Raw genomic sequence first — 14,965 nt, forward strand, 5'->3', positions numbered from 1 at the left:
GAAAAACCATAGCCTTGATTAGACAAACCTTTGTTGGCAAAGTAATGTCTCTGCTTTTGAATATGCTATCTAGGTTGGTCATAACTTTCCTTTCAAGGAGTAAGCATCTTTTAATTTCATGGCTGTAATCACCATCTTCAATGATTTTGGAGCCCAAAAAAATAGTCTGACACTGTTTCCACTGTTTCCCCATCTTGGGAACCTAAATTTTTACATACTTTTCTTTTGAATCATCTAAATAGTAATAAGAGGTTGAGTTTATAATATGGTTGTGAAGGATTTTTAAAGTATGTCCTTTGATCTAAAATTCTACTAGCAAAGTTTCCTGTTTGGTGAGGGATGGTAAAAGAATAGAATTTTCTGCTTTGATTCTACCTGTCTGGTTGCTTATCACATTATTCTGTCCTGGTCATTAGGGTCATTTGTCAGAAGCGTGGTCAAGAGTGACAAAAAATGCCATTGCGGAAACCATCATTGCCCTGACCAAGATGGAGGAGGAATTCAGATCTCCAGTGAGGTGTATTGCAACAACTAGGGTAGGTTTCCTTGATTTGGTCTGTATTGTTGTTGCCTGTTCTTTTTCCTTATAGGTTTAAACAAATTTAAATCAATAAGTCAGCTTAATTTACTTTTTAAAAAAATTTACTTTATTGAATAGAGTTGATTTATAATGTGTTAATTTCTACTCCGATTCACATATAAATATATTCTTTTTCATACTCTTTTTCCATTACGGTTTATCCCAGGACATTGAATATAGTTCCCTGTACTATACAGCAGGACTTTGCTGCTACCAGTTCTCTGTATAATAGTTGGGATCTACTAATCTCAAGTTCCCAATCCATCCCTTCCCCACCTGCTTCACTTTTTTTTTCATATCAAATATTGTATTTATTGAAAAAGTATGAAGGGTTTTTTTGTATTACAAGCTAAGTATAGTAATTTTTAATATTCACTGTTAGGTGTTCTTTGTCATTTGTTTTTGTTATTTTTAAGGGAGCTAAGGATATACATCCCTCATAGCTCCACTTGGTAAAGAATCTGCCTGCAATATGGGAGACCTGGGTTCAATCCCTGGGTTGGGAAGATCCCCTGGAGAAGGGAAAGGCTACCCACTCCAGTATTCTGGCCTGGAGAATTCCATAGACTGTATAGTCCATGGGGTCACAAAGAGTTGGACACAACTGAGCGACTTTCATTCACTATTTATTCAAGGATTTTGTAAAGGATATACTGGTTTTGTATTACCTATATGTCAGTGTACTATGTTTCTAATGATATTTCCTGATAACTTTAGTATCAGTGTGACACTGTGATAGACTGAGATCCTTTAAAGACAAGACCCCTACCTGCTTCTTCCGTAATAACTCAGTTGTCCTAAAATAGAGCCGTATGGCCTACTTACTGAATGTGTAGGCCTTACTTTTAAAAAACAGAAAGTGTGCGCAGGGCACAGTGGGGCAGAGTCTCTTAGGAAGTGAGATTGCATCCTTCAAATGAGAGATCTACTGTAGATTTTAACCTACCTAGTATCATGTCCCATACACTTCCAAACGAAATTTGACATTTCCTTGAAGCAGGGTAATGTGACAGCATTAGGAAGAAGTAAAAACTGGTAGAAAATGCCTAAGCTAATCCTCAGAAGTCTGAAAAATAAGATACATTGTTTTTCCCTTGGGCAGAAAAAGCCAGTTGATGCCACGTTGCCAGTGAGTGTGACTCTGGGACCTTTTCCCAACACATAGGCTACACAGGTTCTGATGTTTGCTCTCACCTTTCTCATTGCACACTTTTCTTCTGGTTTTTCTTTCCCTGCTTTTCTTCTCTCTTTACTCCATATCCAGTGACACTCATTTGCACTTCTCAGCGTTGAAACATTTGAGTCATTTTCTATTTTTCAGTAGTGAAGTAATATTCTATATAAAAATAAAACTTACACTTTAAGCCTCAGAAAATTCTAAATTATATTTGAGGACAGTCTTCTAAACCTTGTAAGATGTTGACTTATTCCTGACAAAGTGTATCAAGCCTGGCACTAGGCTGTTATGTGCGTACAGAGATTTCTGAGAATCCCTTACTACCCCACTTCTTATGGGACTGAAAAATTCAACAGCCCTTTCTCCCACCTTCCTTGGAATTCATTGCCACTACATGGAAAAATTTATAGGAGACACTGGTATATTAAGTATATAAATTTATGTATTGATACACTGTTTACACATTAGAATATTAAGGGGTAATTTTATATGTCAGAAAGACAACAGAGTGGTTCATCTGAGCAAGTCGTTTATTCAGTATGTTTGCGTTCCTACTGTGAACCTGGCACACACAGTGGTGGGCGTGTGTGCCTGCTGCCACATCAGGAAGACCCGAGTACCTCTGGGGACCTCACGTCCGGCTAACATTGCTTAGCCGTGGCAGTCCGTGTCCTCTAAGTCGGTGGTATAACCGCGTTTCCTTTCACCAGCTCTGGCTTGCTCTGGCCTCGTTGTGTGTTCTTGACCAGGACCATGTCGACCGCCTCTCCTCAGGGAGATGGATGGGAAAGGATGGACAGCAGAAACAAATGGTAAGATCAGAGTTACTTTATACAAATCTAGCTTGTTTTTATTTATACTAAGCTTTAGCCTAGCTTTACTCCACGTGTCAAAATGCTCAATTAGTGGAACTCTTGAAAAATTGCATCACATGGCCCAAGTTCATCTCACAAGTCTCTGCAGTTGGGGTTTCCTCTTCATGGTATATCAGGAAATTTAATTATGTTGAGAAAACTTCTCCTTTCTTCTCTGAGTCATGTTTGCATCTTATCAAAAGTTGGTTTTAGCCAGACTCTGATTCTGTATCTAGATTTTGTACTAAAATGTCTTATGAGATGAAGGAAATAAAGCAGTAAGAGAGCAACATGAGATGCAATTTATTCACAAATGTACTTAGAGTTTGTGAAGTATCCCTTGCTTCCCCAGAAGGAAAAACTTTATATAGGCCCTTTAAACATTTCCTTAACATTCATGTGTCAAAAATGCATTATTTATTCATTTAGCATATAGAATGTTTGAATGTAACAGGAGAAATTTTCTTAAGTCTCTAAAAAAAAGTATAATGATTATTTTGTACATCACTGAACATACGTAGCCCATTAATCATGGATTTGGGGATTTTTTATAGTTAAGTACATTTGCCATAATTCTGTTTAACATTCAAATTCTAAATTCTTATAAGAGTTCAGAGTAACAATCTGATCCTGTTGTAAATAAATCACATTCAGGGTGTATGAGTATTTAAGCCTTTCTGGTTAATCTGCTGTAACATATGGAAATGTCCTTTTCTAGCCAATGTGTGATAACCATGATGATGGTGAAACTGCAGCAATCATTTTGTGCAATGTATGTGGAAACCTATGTACTGACTGTGACAGATTCCTTCATCTTCATCGGCGAACCAAAACTCATCAAAGACAGGTGACGATTTCTGCATTTACATGTATAACAGTGTCTGGAACATAAAATATATTCAGTGAGAAATAAAAGTGGGAAAGAGAATTGGTGTCATGGGGAAGAAAAATGGACCTTGGAATCAAAGACCTTGGTGGAATTCCCAGCTGTCTCATTTACCAACTGTGTCAATCAAGAATGTCGTTTAATCTCTGAGACTTGGTTTCCACATTTATAAAAAATGAGGTGGTTGTGAAGGTTAACGAGAAGACTAGAAATACCTAAAGTTTCTTAGAGTGCCTAATAAATTATTCATTATTGCATAATTAAATTTTATACATCTTCTTTGAGAGTGATAAATTTATTTCCCTCTTTTTTTTAATGATACTATAGGTCTTCAAGGAAGAAGAAGAAGCTATAAAGGTTGACCTTCATGAAGGTTGTGGCAGAACCAAACTGTTCTGGTTGATGGCATTAGCAGATTCTAAAACAATGAAGGCAATGGTGGAATTCCGAGAACATACAGGTAAACAGATTTAGGACTGAATCATGCCTAGCAAGTAGAGTGAACCATCCCTACTGATTATGGTTCAACTAGATGTTGGTTTAATTTAATCATTTAATGTGAATAATTTTGAGTGTTTCCTGATAAGTGATTATGACAGCATTGATCACCATCTATATTTTTATATCAGTGTTCTATATTATAAACTAGCTGTGCGACCTTGAGCAAGTCATTTTATCTGAAACATGAATTTTTCATTTTGATTTTTTTTAACTTTTTTCATCTTTTGATTTTTTTCTGGAGTATTCTCAGCTTAAAGGTACATTGAATCTTAGAAATTCCCGATTTTCAGCACCTCTTTAGTCTGCTGTTTTTCTGACTGACACAAATTTCTAATTTTGGTGTTAGGCATAAATCTGACAAATTTAAATATGAATAACTTTTCATGCTCCAAGAGCATAGTCTTTTTTTCTCTCACTGCTGGTTTTTTTCCACCTATTATTCCTCCATATAATATATATTACATTAGTAACTGTTCTAGTGTTTGAACCATCCTTGTAATTATGATATAAACTGTTCATTTAAAAATATATTTTCTATAAATATTGCTAAATTCAGTTATTGTATTTAGATTTTTATACAATATTTATGTTTTATAATGAGCTTGGTCTGTATTTTTCAAATCTTGTTTTCTTTCCTTTTGTTCTCTTATGGATTCTGTTCCTTCTTCAGCTATTTCAAATAGATTTAAATTCCTTTCAGATTGCTCTGTTACCTTAAGTTCTCTGGGAATTTTTCTGTTATTCACATTTCATATCTTCTGGTAATAGTTTTTCTCTATATCTTATAATATTGTTGCTGGGAAAGGTACGTGAATGATTTCTCTTTCTTCCAAGTATTTTTATGTAATTTTTGTTGTTATATTTTGTCTGATATTATGGTCTTATAATGAGGGATCTGACCATAGCTGCTCGACCTGCTGTCTTGACTAGTCTATTTCTGTGGTAAAGTATAAATAAATCAGTTAATAATTTATTTGGCTTCAGATAGCTCTTCAGTTTCTTATCCTTTTGTGTGTGTGTGATTATTTGCTTTGTAATTAGGGCAGCTTACAACCATTCAGCTACAAAACTGCCAGGCTGATTTCTCAATGATAGCAAGTGATACATTCCTGGTTTGCTTTTTTTTTTTTTTCTTTCAACTAGTTATAGTAAAATATGTAGAAAACATATGCTTAAGGAGGATTTTTCTTTTCTGCTTGCACCTAGGAAAACCCACCACAAGTAGCTCGGAGGCATGCCGTTTCTGTGGCTCCAGGAGCGGAACGGAGTTGTCTGCTGTTGGCAGTGTTTGCTCCGATGCAGACTGCCAGGTGCGTGTGGCGTCAGGCCATCACAGTGAGGAGGAGCTTGCTTACGTGTTCCCTCATGACACCTTCACTTGGTATAAGTGGGAGTTGGAGCTCGGAATCACTTTCGTTTTCTAAATTAGCATATTACCCATGTCAAGAGTTGGGTGTGTTACCAAAGCTGGAGAATGATCAGTAAAAGCCCTCAAACCCAAAGCAATCTCTTTTATGTTTCCCAGCTGTCACCATTGTATATATTTAAAATTTTCTTCTGTGCTGCTGCTGCTGCTGCTGAGTCGCTTCAGTCGTGTCTGACTCTGTGTGACCCTGTAGACGGCAGCCCACCAGGCTCCCCTGTCCCTGGGATTCTCCAGGCAAGAACACTGGAGTGGGTTGCCATTTCCTTCTCCAATGCAGGAAAGTGAAAGTGAAGTCGCTCAGTCGTGTCCGACTCTTAGCGACCCCATGGACTGCAGCCCACCAGGCTCCTCCGTCCATGGGATTTTCCAGGCAAGAGTACTGGAGTGGGGTGCCATAGATCTATGGGCTGCATTACACATTTTATTTGTTTCCTTGAATTTGTTTAAGCCTAAACATCTATATAAGTCCCATGCTATCTAAATACTTTGATTATTCACTTTAGTTAACAAGAATTTGGATAAAGTCCGGATAATGAAAGATGCCTGTATTTTTTGTAATCCCCATTTTAATGAAGGGTAGTTGGTTGGCAAACCACTCCAGTATTCTTGACTGGGAAATCTCATGGACAGAGGAGCTTGGCGGGCTATAGTCCATGGGGTCGCAAAGAGTCAGACATGACTGAGTGACTTAACATGCACACAGTTGGTGATTGGATAATTGTCAGGAATTGTTTTTTTAACTTCCTGGCTATGCATGATAACAAATAGACTAAACTTGCAGTTCAGTTTTTAATCAGCTTTCCCTTTATATGGAGTAAAATTTTTTTTAATCACATTAAAAGAAAAATAAACTTTGTTAATCCTAAGTTATATTCAAGCAGAGAATAAAAATAACTACTTTGTGGTTATTTAACCTTATATCTATTTCCTCTGGGAAAGTATCTTAGGAAATTAACATATTGGATATAATTTACCAGGCTGTTTGCCTTTTTTTAATATATTTTCTGTGCCGTATTATAATTCACCTTTAACAGGAGTATGCTAAGATAGCCTGTAGCAAGACCCACCCTTGTGGCCATCCATGTGGAGGTGTTAAAAACGAAGAGCACTGTCTGCCCTGTCTACACGGCTGTGATAAAAATGCCACCACCCTGAAGCAGGACGCCGATGACATGTGCATGATCTGTTTCACGGAAGCACTCTCGGCCGCGCCAGCCATTCAGGTTGTCTGTGCTTGTAAAGCATTAAGTGTCTAGATTTTTCAGTAAGAAATATAAATATACTCATCAAGTAAAGAAGTGATTGACTCTCTTATAATTGGGTGAAACTGTCCCACTAATGTCTACCAGTTTCTTAAAGAGCAAATGCTCTTTTTGTTCTGTGTCCATGTTGTACACTGAGCTTTTATCTGTGCTTTGTATGAGCCTGTATAGTCAAGTGAATGTCTAAAGTGTTCATAAGGGAGAAAAAAAATAATTATTCAATAGCTTCTCTCTTCTTAATTTCCAAAATTCAGCATGGCATTTTACAGCATTATGTAATTGATCTGTGCATAATAATACATACCTCTATATATAATGTATATACATACATCTGTAATATACTAGTAATATTATGGAAGTTACAATTTGCTCAGTAAGATTTTCATTAACATTTACTGGTTGTTTGTTTATATGTTCAGTTCTTGTGACTCTAAGACAATGAGTATTCTCAAAAACAAATCTTAAATTTTTTAATCAATAGTTTCTTCTTCTTCCTAAGAGGTACAAAACTGAATATTTCTCATTTCTCCCTAACCCAGCTTACTGTCTATAAGGTGATATTGATACATAAATAATGAAAATTGGGAGAAGCTGAAGATCTTGTTCGTAATGTCCCATGAATAACAGAAGGCTGGAATTTCATTCTACTAAATTTCTAGATTTTTCTCTTACCTGCTCTAAGTAGCAGCCTACACTGAATCATCTGTCAGTTATTCATAATTATGGTTATTACATGTGGTTATATCCCTTCTCCTTTTTTCCTTTAAGCTGGACTGCAGTCATGTATTCCACTTACAGTGCTGTCGACGAGTTTTGGAAAACAGATGGCTTGGTCCAAGGATAACGTTTGGATTTATATCTTGTCCCATTTGCAAGGTATGGAAAGCATCAGAAATTACCTACTTCCTATTTATGTTCATCTCTGTCTTCATCTTTTGTCTTTCAAAATAAACACGTGGCAGCATCTCTAGGTGACCTTCCCAGTCTGCTGTGTCTCAACAGCCCCCTTCAGTTTCTACTCTGTTCACACAGGTAGTACCTAAGAATATAATAAGATCTGTATCTATTATAATACATTTCAAGACATTAATTGTCCCTGAAAAGCTAATTAAGTTAAACTATTACATCAGGAAATTGATGTAGACATTGTCGTGCATCGAAGGGCACACATCACTGCTTTCAGACCCCTCAGGGTTCAGACCACATGACAGAAGAGTGCATGACTACCCAAAAGAAGAATGAGCCTGTGGTGCCAGTAGGTGCTCACAGCTGCCATGAGAGAGTAAAACCTGGGCTTGAAGTGCCATTAGGACAGATTCCTTAGAGCGCAGGGAAAACAAGGAGAAAATTCTCCACATTGTGACACATCTCTGCAAAGGTAGTGACCAGAGTAGCAGTTATTTTGGCAGGCTAACAGTGCTTAACACAGAAGCTTGTTCATGGGTGTGCTTGCACAGGGTGTGTAGTGTGTAACATGGACTCAGCACAGCCATTGGTAAGACTGAGCCACGTTCAAAAAGACGGTAGTATTTTCTCTCCCTTTTCGTTTGGTGCTTCAGAGAAAAGTCACGTTTAGGAAATGATACAGGAAAATAATAGAGAAATACTATTTGTTCATTTCTATTATGTAACCTCCCCTACCCCCAAGGAACCAAAACACACACACACACACATTTGTGGCAGCAGGGTAACCTTTCATTCCAGGAACAGCTAAGGCCGCAGGAGATATATTTCATGCTCGGAAATATGAAGCTGCTACAGTGGAATTTTCATGTTTGTGCCCCACTTTCGCTGCTCTTGGGAAAATACAGGCTTGTGAGGACTGTCCAGGATTATTTTTCAATGATATTTTATTTAGGAAATGTTTTCATTATCTCCTAGCACCGTGCTTGGCACTTAGATGAACACTGTTTCTTGAATTAATAAATAAACGATTCTTTTGGGTAGAGAATGTTCTTTTTTTTTTTTAATTTCAGAACAAGATAAATCATATAGTGTTAAAAGACCTGCTTGATCCAATAAAAGAGCTCTATGAGGATGTCAGAAGAAAAGCCCTGATGAGACTGGAATACGAGGGTCTGCATAAGAGCGAAGCTATCACAACTCCTGGTGTGAGATTTTACAACGACCCCGCTGGCTATGCCATGAATAGATATGCATATTATGTCTGTTACAAATGCAGAAAGGTATGCTGTTAATCATATGACCAGTTTTTAAGAACTAGAGATTACCTATGAGATTAAGAAGTTGAATTGTCAAATGACATCTAATTATTCTCATACCTTCAGTCTGAAGTTAAAAATGAAAACGTTTGGTGCTCTGCTTCAAGTAGAATTTATTTTCTTAGTTTGTTTTGGGCTTTTTTAAAAATATATATACAAATTGTTTCCAGAACATGAAATATTTCTCTGCATAATCTCTTTCCCATCAGTATTGTTTGTTGAATCCAGTTACTTCTTAAATAAACTTCTCTTGCTTGATTAACTCTTTTGACCTTTCCCTTCTAAAAATCCTTGCCTCCTCGGTTTCCAGAACAAGACTTTTCCTGGTATCTTCCTGCCTTTCTGGTCACTGCTCTTTAATTCCCTCATAGAGTTTCTTTTTATTCACCTACTCTTACATATTGTTTCCCCAGCCATCCATTCTAGCCCAGTAATACCTCTGTGCCTTTGGTGACCTGCAGACCCATGCCTTTGCCTACCTGTATTGTTCTGACCCTCCAGAATTTTTGAGATTTAGATATAAATATCCAATTGTCTACCAGACATTTAGATTTCTCACAGATACTTCTGACTGTCTCAATCTCCAGTGATGTTCACATGTCTCTCTGTCCCACTTGGTAAGTTCCATGAGGATGAAGACAACTTTTTAAAATTTCTCTACCTCCAGTAGTTGGTGCTTATTAGACACCATTAATTGGAGAATGAATGAAGGAAGGAAGAAATCAATATATGAAAGATAGTCTCTCAACATAAGGAAAAGAAAATACAGATAATGAATGGCAGGCTAAATAGACGAAAGCCAGGGGCAAACAAATATCCACACTCGAGGAAAGACCAGTGTGTACCATTTATTTGTGAACCTTGAATTATTACAAAGAATAAAATGTTATTTCTCTGTGTTTAATGTACTGGATCTCATAAATGAATATTGTACTACCATACAGATGAGAGTCAAATGCCTTAGGAAGCCGAGCCAGGAATCTCGAAAAGTGAAACAACTGGAATAGGCCCCCAGGACAAATGAAATACTTCTGAGGCCTGATTTAGCCAGTGCACGACCATTTATAACCTCTGTATCAATGAAGCCTTGTCTTTCGACCTGTTTTCTAGTACAGATAATAACTTTCTATTGACTCATTTATACAGAATTATGGATACAGTTTCTTTGGCTATGAGACATGTTATATATGCAGAATGCCCCAATTATAATTTGTTGAATTTATTTTGTGCCCAAAGCAAATACAGATAAATTACCCATTGTGGTAATTTCATATATTCAAGTATCTGTATTAGATACTGTTGAGTTCCTGCATAGAGTGTAGCTCTGTGAGTATGAGCAGTGTTCTGAATGGAATATCTAATATTTATTTTAGGCATATTTTTAGAGGAGTAGATGGGAATATGGTATTTAATATGTCAAAAAGGAAAAACTATTCAAACTTTGCCTTGGAAAAGCATAGTTTCTCTTTACTACTTAATATCCTGTTCTTGATATTTATTTGGAATACTATCCATTCTTTTGTTATTTTGCTATCACAGTTCAGTCTTTGAACTTCCTACTGTAAGCATGAATCCATTCCAGAATTGCAGAAACCATATTTCTTGTCCTGATCGGTTTCTTACAGCGGCATCCTGTATACATTCCGCTTGGCATTGCAAGGGAATGTCTAACAGACAATAATATTTCCAGAGGCCTCTCGATTTCACTTCCACTGCAGCCACACTGAACCTCCCATGGCAGAGTTCTCTGTTTGCTGCTGTAATCTAAGTCTCTTCCCTCCTTAGGCATATTTTGGTGGTGAAGCTCGCTGCGATGCTGAGGCTGGACAAGGGGATGATTATGATCCTAGAGAACTCATTTGTGGTGCCTGTTCTGATGTGTCCAGGGCTCAGGTGGGAGAACATTTTATTAGAAGGAACAGTTTAGAAATGTTAAACATCTGTTTTTTTAGACTACTAGTATAATATCATGGGGATGGTATAATAGGCTTCTTCCCCAGTATTTTCTGCGATTTATAGGGCAGAGTATAATTTTCCAGATCATCTTGTATATATTATCTCTTTTGGATGCTGTTGGTATTTGCATTTTATAATTTTGTGTCCCATAAAATAATCACCATGTATCAACAAGTAATAAATTTTACTTATTTCGTTTTCTTAAACCTGCAGGCACACTTATAGGATTTTCTCCATTTCAATGAAATCTTAACAGTACATCTCTGAGAATGAGAGATAAAAGAAATATTAATAAGTTTTCAATTTTGTTGACCAAGAAGCATTCACAGAGAAATTATATGGATAGCTTATTAAATAAGTTGTTTATTATGGAGCTGGGATTTAAACTTGGGACTTCGTCCAAACCTTTTGGGCCAAGCCACACATTTATTCAGTGTTTTAATGTATGTATCATCAAGTTTTCAATCAGTTTTGAGAGCTATGTATACTCTCAAAGCATGAATTACTGAGCTATGTATATGATTATATTAAGTATAGTTGAAATAGACTCACCATAGTCTTGTATTTATTTTCTTTCGCTGTAGATGTGTCCAAAACATGGCACAGACTTTTTGGAGTATAAGTGTCGCTACTGCTGCTCAGTAGCTGTCTTTTTCTGTTTCGGAACAACACATTTTTGTAATGCTTGTCATGATGATTTTCAGAGAATGACTAGCATTCCTAAGGAAGAACTTCCACACTGTCCTGCAGGTATGCTTTCAATATTTATAAATACGATTATGATGTACATGGTCTCTAGTTTTATTTCATGATCCCATGAGAACACTTTGTTTCAAGTGGTAGAAATCCAGTTCAAACTGTCCTAAACAAAGGGATTCCTCAGCCCTTGTAAGCTTCCGGCTTTCTGAGTGAAGTAGAAAGATGACCATCAGGAGCGAGGGGCTCAGAGCGTGGGGACTGAGAAGGAAGTCAGCTAAGGATTAGTAGAAGGATTGCTGCTCAGTACTAAAGTGCCGTGAGAGGTTTGAAATTATTAATTGATAATAGAACCATTTAAAAGGATTTTGGTGGGGGTGGGGGGAGTCACACATCTGCCTTTATTGTGAGCAGCTATGAATTTTTTTTTGTTTTTAAATGAAGTCTGGAATCAGCACCATAAAGTGGACAAGTGATTTAATCTAGAATGGCTGGGAATCGGCAGCATAGTGAGTGAGCATCAGAGAGCCAAGGGAATTAAAGAAGCCACTGAGAATACAGGGGAAATGATGGTCTTTGGAGGTCAGGCTGAGAGAAAATGAATGTGAAACCAAAAGGAGACTGAAAACGTCAGAAGAGGTCGGGAGGCTAGTGATCACAGTAAGGTGGAATATCAGGCTGAACAGAAGTGAGAGCAGTGGAAGGGGAGATAAAATGTGAACATAGAGGAGACAGATCTAAACCTAGTCAAAATGCACACAAACACGCACACACCACATACACCAGTATATAGTGTTGTTAAAGCTGGGGAAGGAGACACACACTTGCATCCATTGCTTACCAGCATGCAAATGGCAGAACCCTGAGGTCCCTTTCAAAGTTGCAAATTTATCTACCCTTCAGTGATCCCACTTCTGGGGATACACCTACATATGTGAGAAAGATACTGAAGAGCAGATATACAGGGTTATTCACCACATCCTTGTTTATAATAATACAAATCTGTAAACAGTGCAGGTATCCCGTAAGAGGTTGGTTAAATGCTAGTTACTGTGCTCTATTAAAAAATGAAAGGGATTGAGGATGGAGTTTCTATGTACTAAAATGAAAAGATCTGTAGGAGATGCTATTAAATGAAAAGTCAGAGCAATGTGCATAGGATGCTGCCTTTTGTAAGAAGGAGGGAAATGGAAAGGTATATTCTATTTGCATTTAAAAAGCACTGGAAAAATTCATAAACTAATAAGATTGATTATTGCGGGAAATAGGAAAAATTGGCTGAAAATGGGGCAAAAGTGACTTCTTTTTGCGTGTAATTTTTTAAGTATTTTTATTTTTAAACCATGTGAAATATATTATCTATTCCAAAACAAAGATAATAAGATGAGTAGGGTTTGTTTGGGTTTTTTTTAGTATGGCTACTCTGCTGTTTGCTTGTGTCAAATAAAGATTGTAACTGTTCTCCCTCTAAAAACTTCTTTTTTTTTTTTTATACAGTAGAAGTACTTTATGACTTTGAAAGAAGCAGGATGAGAATAATGTGAGACTAGAGTGTTGAGTATAATGGTCATGATAAGCAGGAGGGGGAGTGTTGAGCTAAGGTCATCGAAAGAAGGGTGTGAAAAGGGGACGGTGTTGTATGGACAAGGACAAGAGTCCAGATTAAGAAGTTGAAGAAGAGAATCCCTCTGTCTGTCCATTCCTCTCTAGAAAATTTATTGACTGCCTTGTTGGTACCAGGGTACTTACTCTTCACAGCACTTGTGAGTTAGGTATTGATGAGGGCCTAGGAGTCAGAAAAGTTACGTTAATTTGCCACCGTTTCCTTATCGGTAAAATGGGGTATTTTCTGCCTCTGTGTCTCTTAGAGAACTGAGTAGATTGCTATATTAGACAGCGCCTCAACAGTACGCACACAAACCTCTGCAGGTGTTTTTACTTTCATTTTGATTTTAATTTTTTTTTTACCATCACATTAGATTTGTGTGTGTGTGTTTTAATTATATTCTTTTGCCTCCTTCATAATGTATACAGGTCCCAAAGGCAAACAGTTAGAAGGAACTGAATGTCCTCTCCATGTTGTTCATCCTCCCACTGGAGAAGAGTTTGCTCTGGGTTGTGGAGTGTGCAGAAATGCTCACACTTTTTAGAACACTCAGATTCCTTTGTCTACAGAGAGAGAAGTTGCCTTCATCTCCCAAGCGGATGTGGTGAAGTTTAAACTCTGCTCAGGATAAGGACGGGACCATTTTTACATCCATAAAAATGAACCATTCACAGTGCAAGACGGATGCCAAATACCATGTACATAATTCTTGCTATGGAAAGTTTCCCCATTGTTTCAGTTTATCTTCTTTTTGAACCAAGACATCAAACTTGTGAGGTGTTTGCATGTGGCCATTATCGTCACTGGCCTGTGAAGCATTGGACATTTATAGATAATTGATATCAAAGAATTGCCATGCCCGTGGACTAAGAATGATGCTGGCTTTCAAGCAAAAAAAAGAAAAATAATCATTGTTTATTGTATACTGCCTTTTTTGTAATCCTGTACAATTGCATCACGGGTGGGGATAAAAAGAGGAATATTCTGTTTTATTTCCTAGACTGTTATTTAAAAAAAAAAAAAATTGTGTTAGGATGGCATATAAATGTAATAAGTATCACTGTATATAAAGATATCAATGTTTGTCCTGTATAAGAATTACTAAATTTACAAATGCAGTTTCATTTAAACTTCTAGGTTAAGTTTGAGCCTGAAATTTTAATGAAGTGCAATACTGAGTGTGCCTCATTATCTCGCAGCTGTAAACATATTGGAATGTACATGTCAATAAACCACTGTACATTTTTATACAGTGATAAAGTCTAACAAGTGTGTATAGAGTTGACTTGGGAACTGTAACTGTAAGTCACTTCAGTCGTGTCCGACTCTGTGCAACCCCATAGACGGCAGCCCACCAGGCTCCCCCCTCCCTGGGATTCTCAAGGCAAGAACACTGGAGTGGGTTGCCATTTCCTTCTCCAATGCATGAAAGTGAAAAGTGAAAGTGAAGTTGCTCAGTCGCGTCGGACTCAGCGACCCCATGGACTGCAGCCTACCAGGCTCCTCCGTCCATGGTATTTTCCAGGCAAGAGTACTGGAGTGGGGTGCCAAGACAGTCTAAATACCTAAGGTCTAAAACCTCTATCCAGTTTTCCTTGGAAAGGAATTTACTAACATAGCACAAATCATAACTTTCATAACTTTTAGGGAAAATAAAGAGTAGTAATGAAGTACAGTGCTGGAATCTTAACACTGGAGGGAGAGATGGATGGATAGATAAATAGATATAAATGGACATATGCCAGAGATAGAAGAAAACATTTAGGAAATTGACCAACCCCCCCCCCCCCCTTTCTTAT

General features: G+C 37.4%; 1 protein-coding gene across 1 annotated transcript in view; it reads left to right on the plus strand.

Moving 5' to 3' along the window:
- MYCBP2 (MYC binding protein 2, E3 ubiquitin protein ligase) overlaps nt 1-14,432 on the plus strand; it is a 269,123-nt gene extending 254,691 nt beyond the window's left edge. The window contains exons 72-82 of the mRNA XM_010855138.1: nt 417-536; nt 2,468-2,569; nt 3,330-3,458; nt 3,825-3,957; nt 5,205-5,308; nt 6,459-6,647; nt 7,455-7,562; nt 8,663-8,872; nt 10,694-10,801; nt 11,449-11,614; nt 13,595-14,432. Of these exons, the coding sequence (XP_010853440.1) occupies nt 417-536; nt 2,468-2,569; nt 3,330-3,458; nt 3,825-3,957; nt 5,205-5,308; nt 6,459-6,647; nt 7,455-7,562; nt 8,663-8,872; nt 10,694-10,801; nt 11,449-11,614; nt 13,595-13,710 (1,485 nt within the window). The 3' untranslated portion in view covers nt 13,711-14,432. The remainder of the gene's footprint in view (nt 1-416; nt 537-2,467; nt 2,570-3,329; nt 3,459-3,824; nt 3,958-5,204; nt 5,309-6,458; nt 6,648-7,454; nt 7,563-8,662; nt 8,873-10,693; nt 10,802-11,448; nt 11,615-13,594) is intronic.
- The last annotated feature ends 533 nt before the right edge of the window (nt 14,433-14,965 follow it).

The sequence above is a fragment of the Bison bison genome, unplaced genomic scaffold (assembly GCF_000754665.1).
Source record: "Bison bison bison isolate TAMUID 2011002044 unplaced genomic scaffold, Bison_UMD1.0 scf7180017864354, whole genome shotgun sequence".
Taxonomy (NCBI): Eukaryota; Metazoa; Chordata; class Mammalia; order Artiodactyla; family Bovidae; genus Bison; species Bison bison.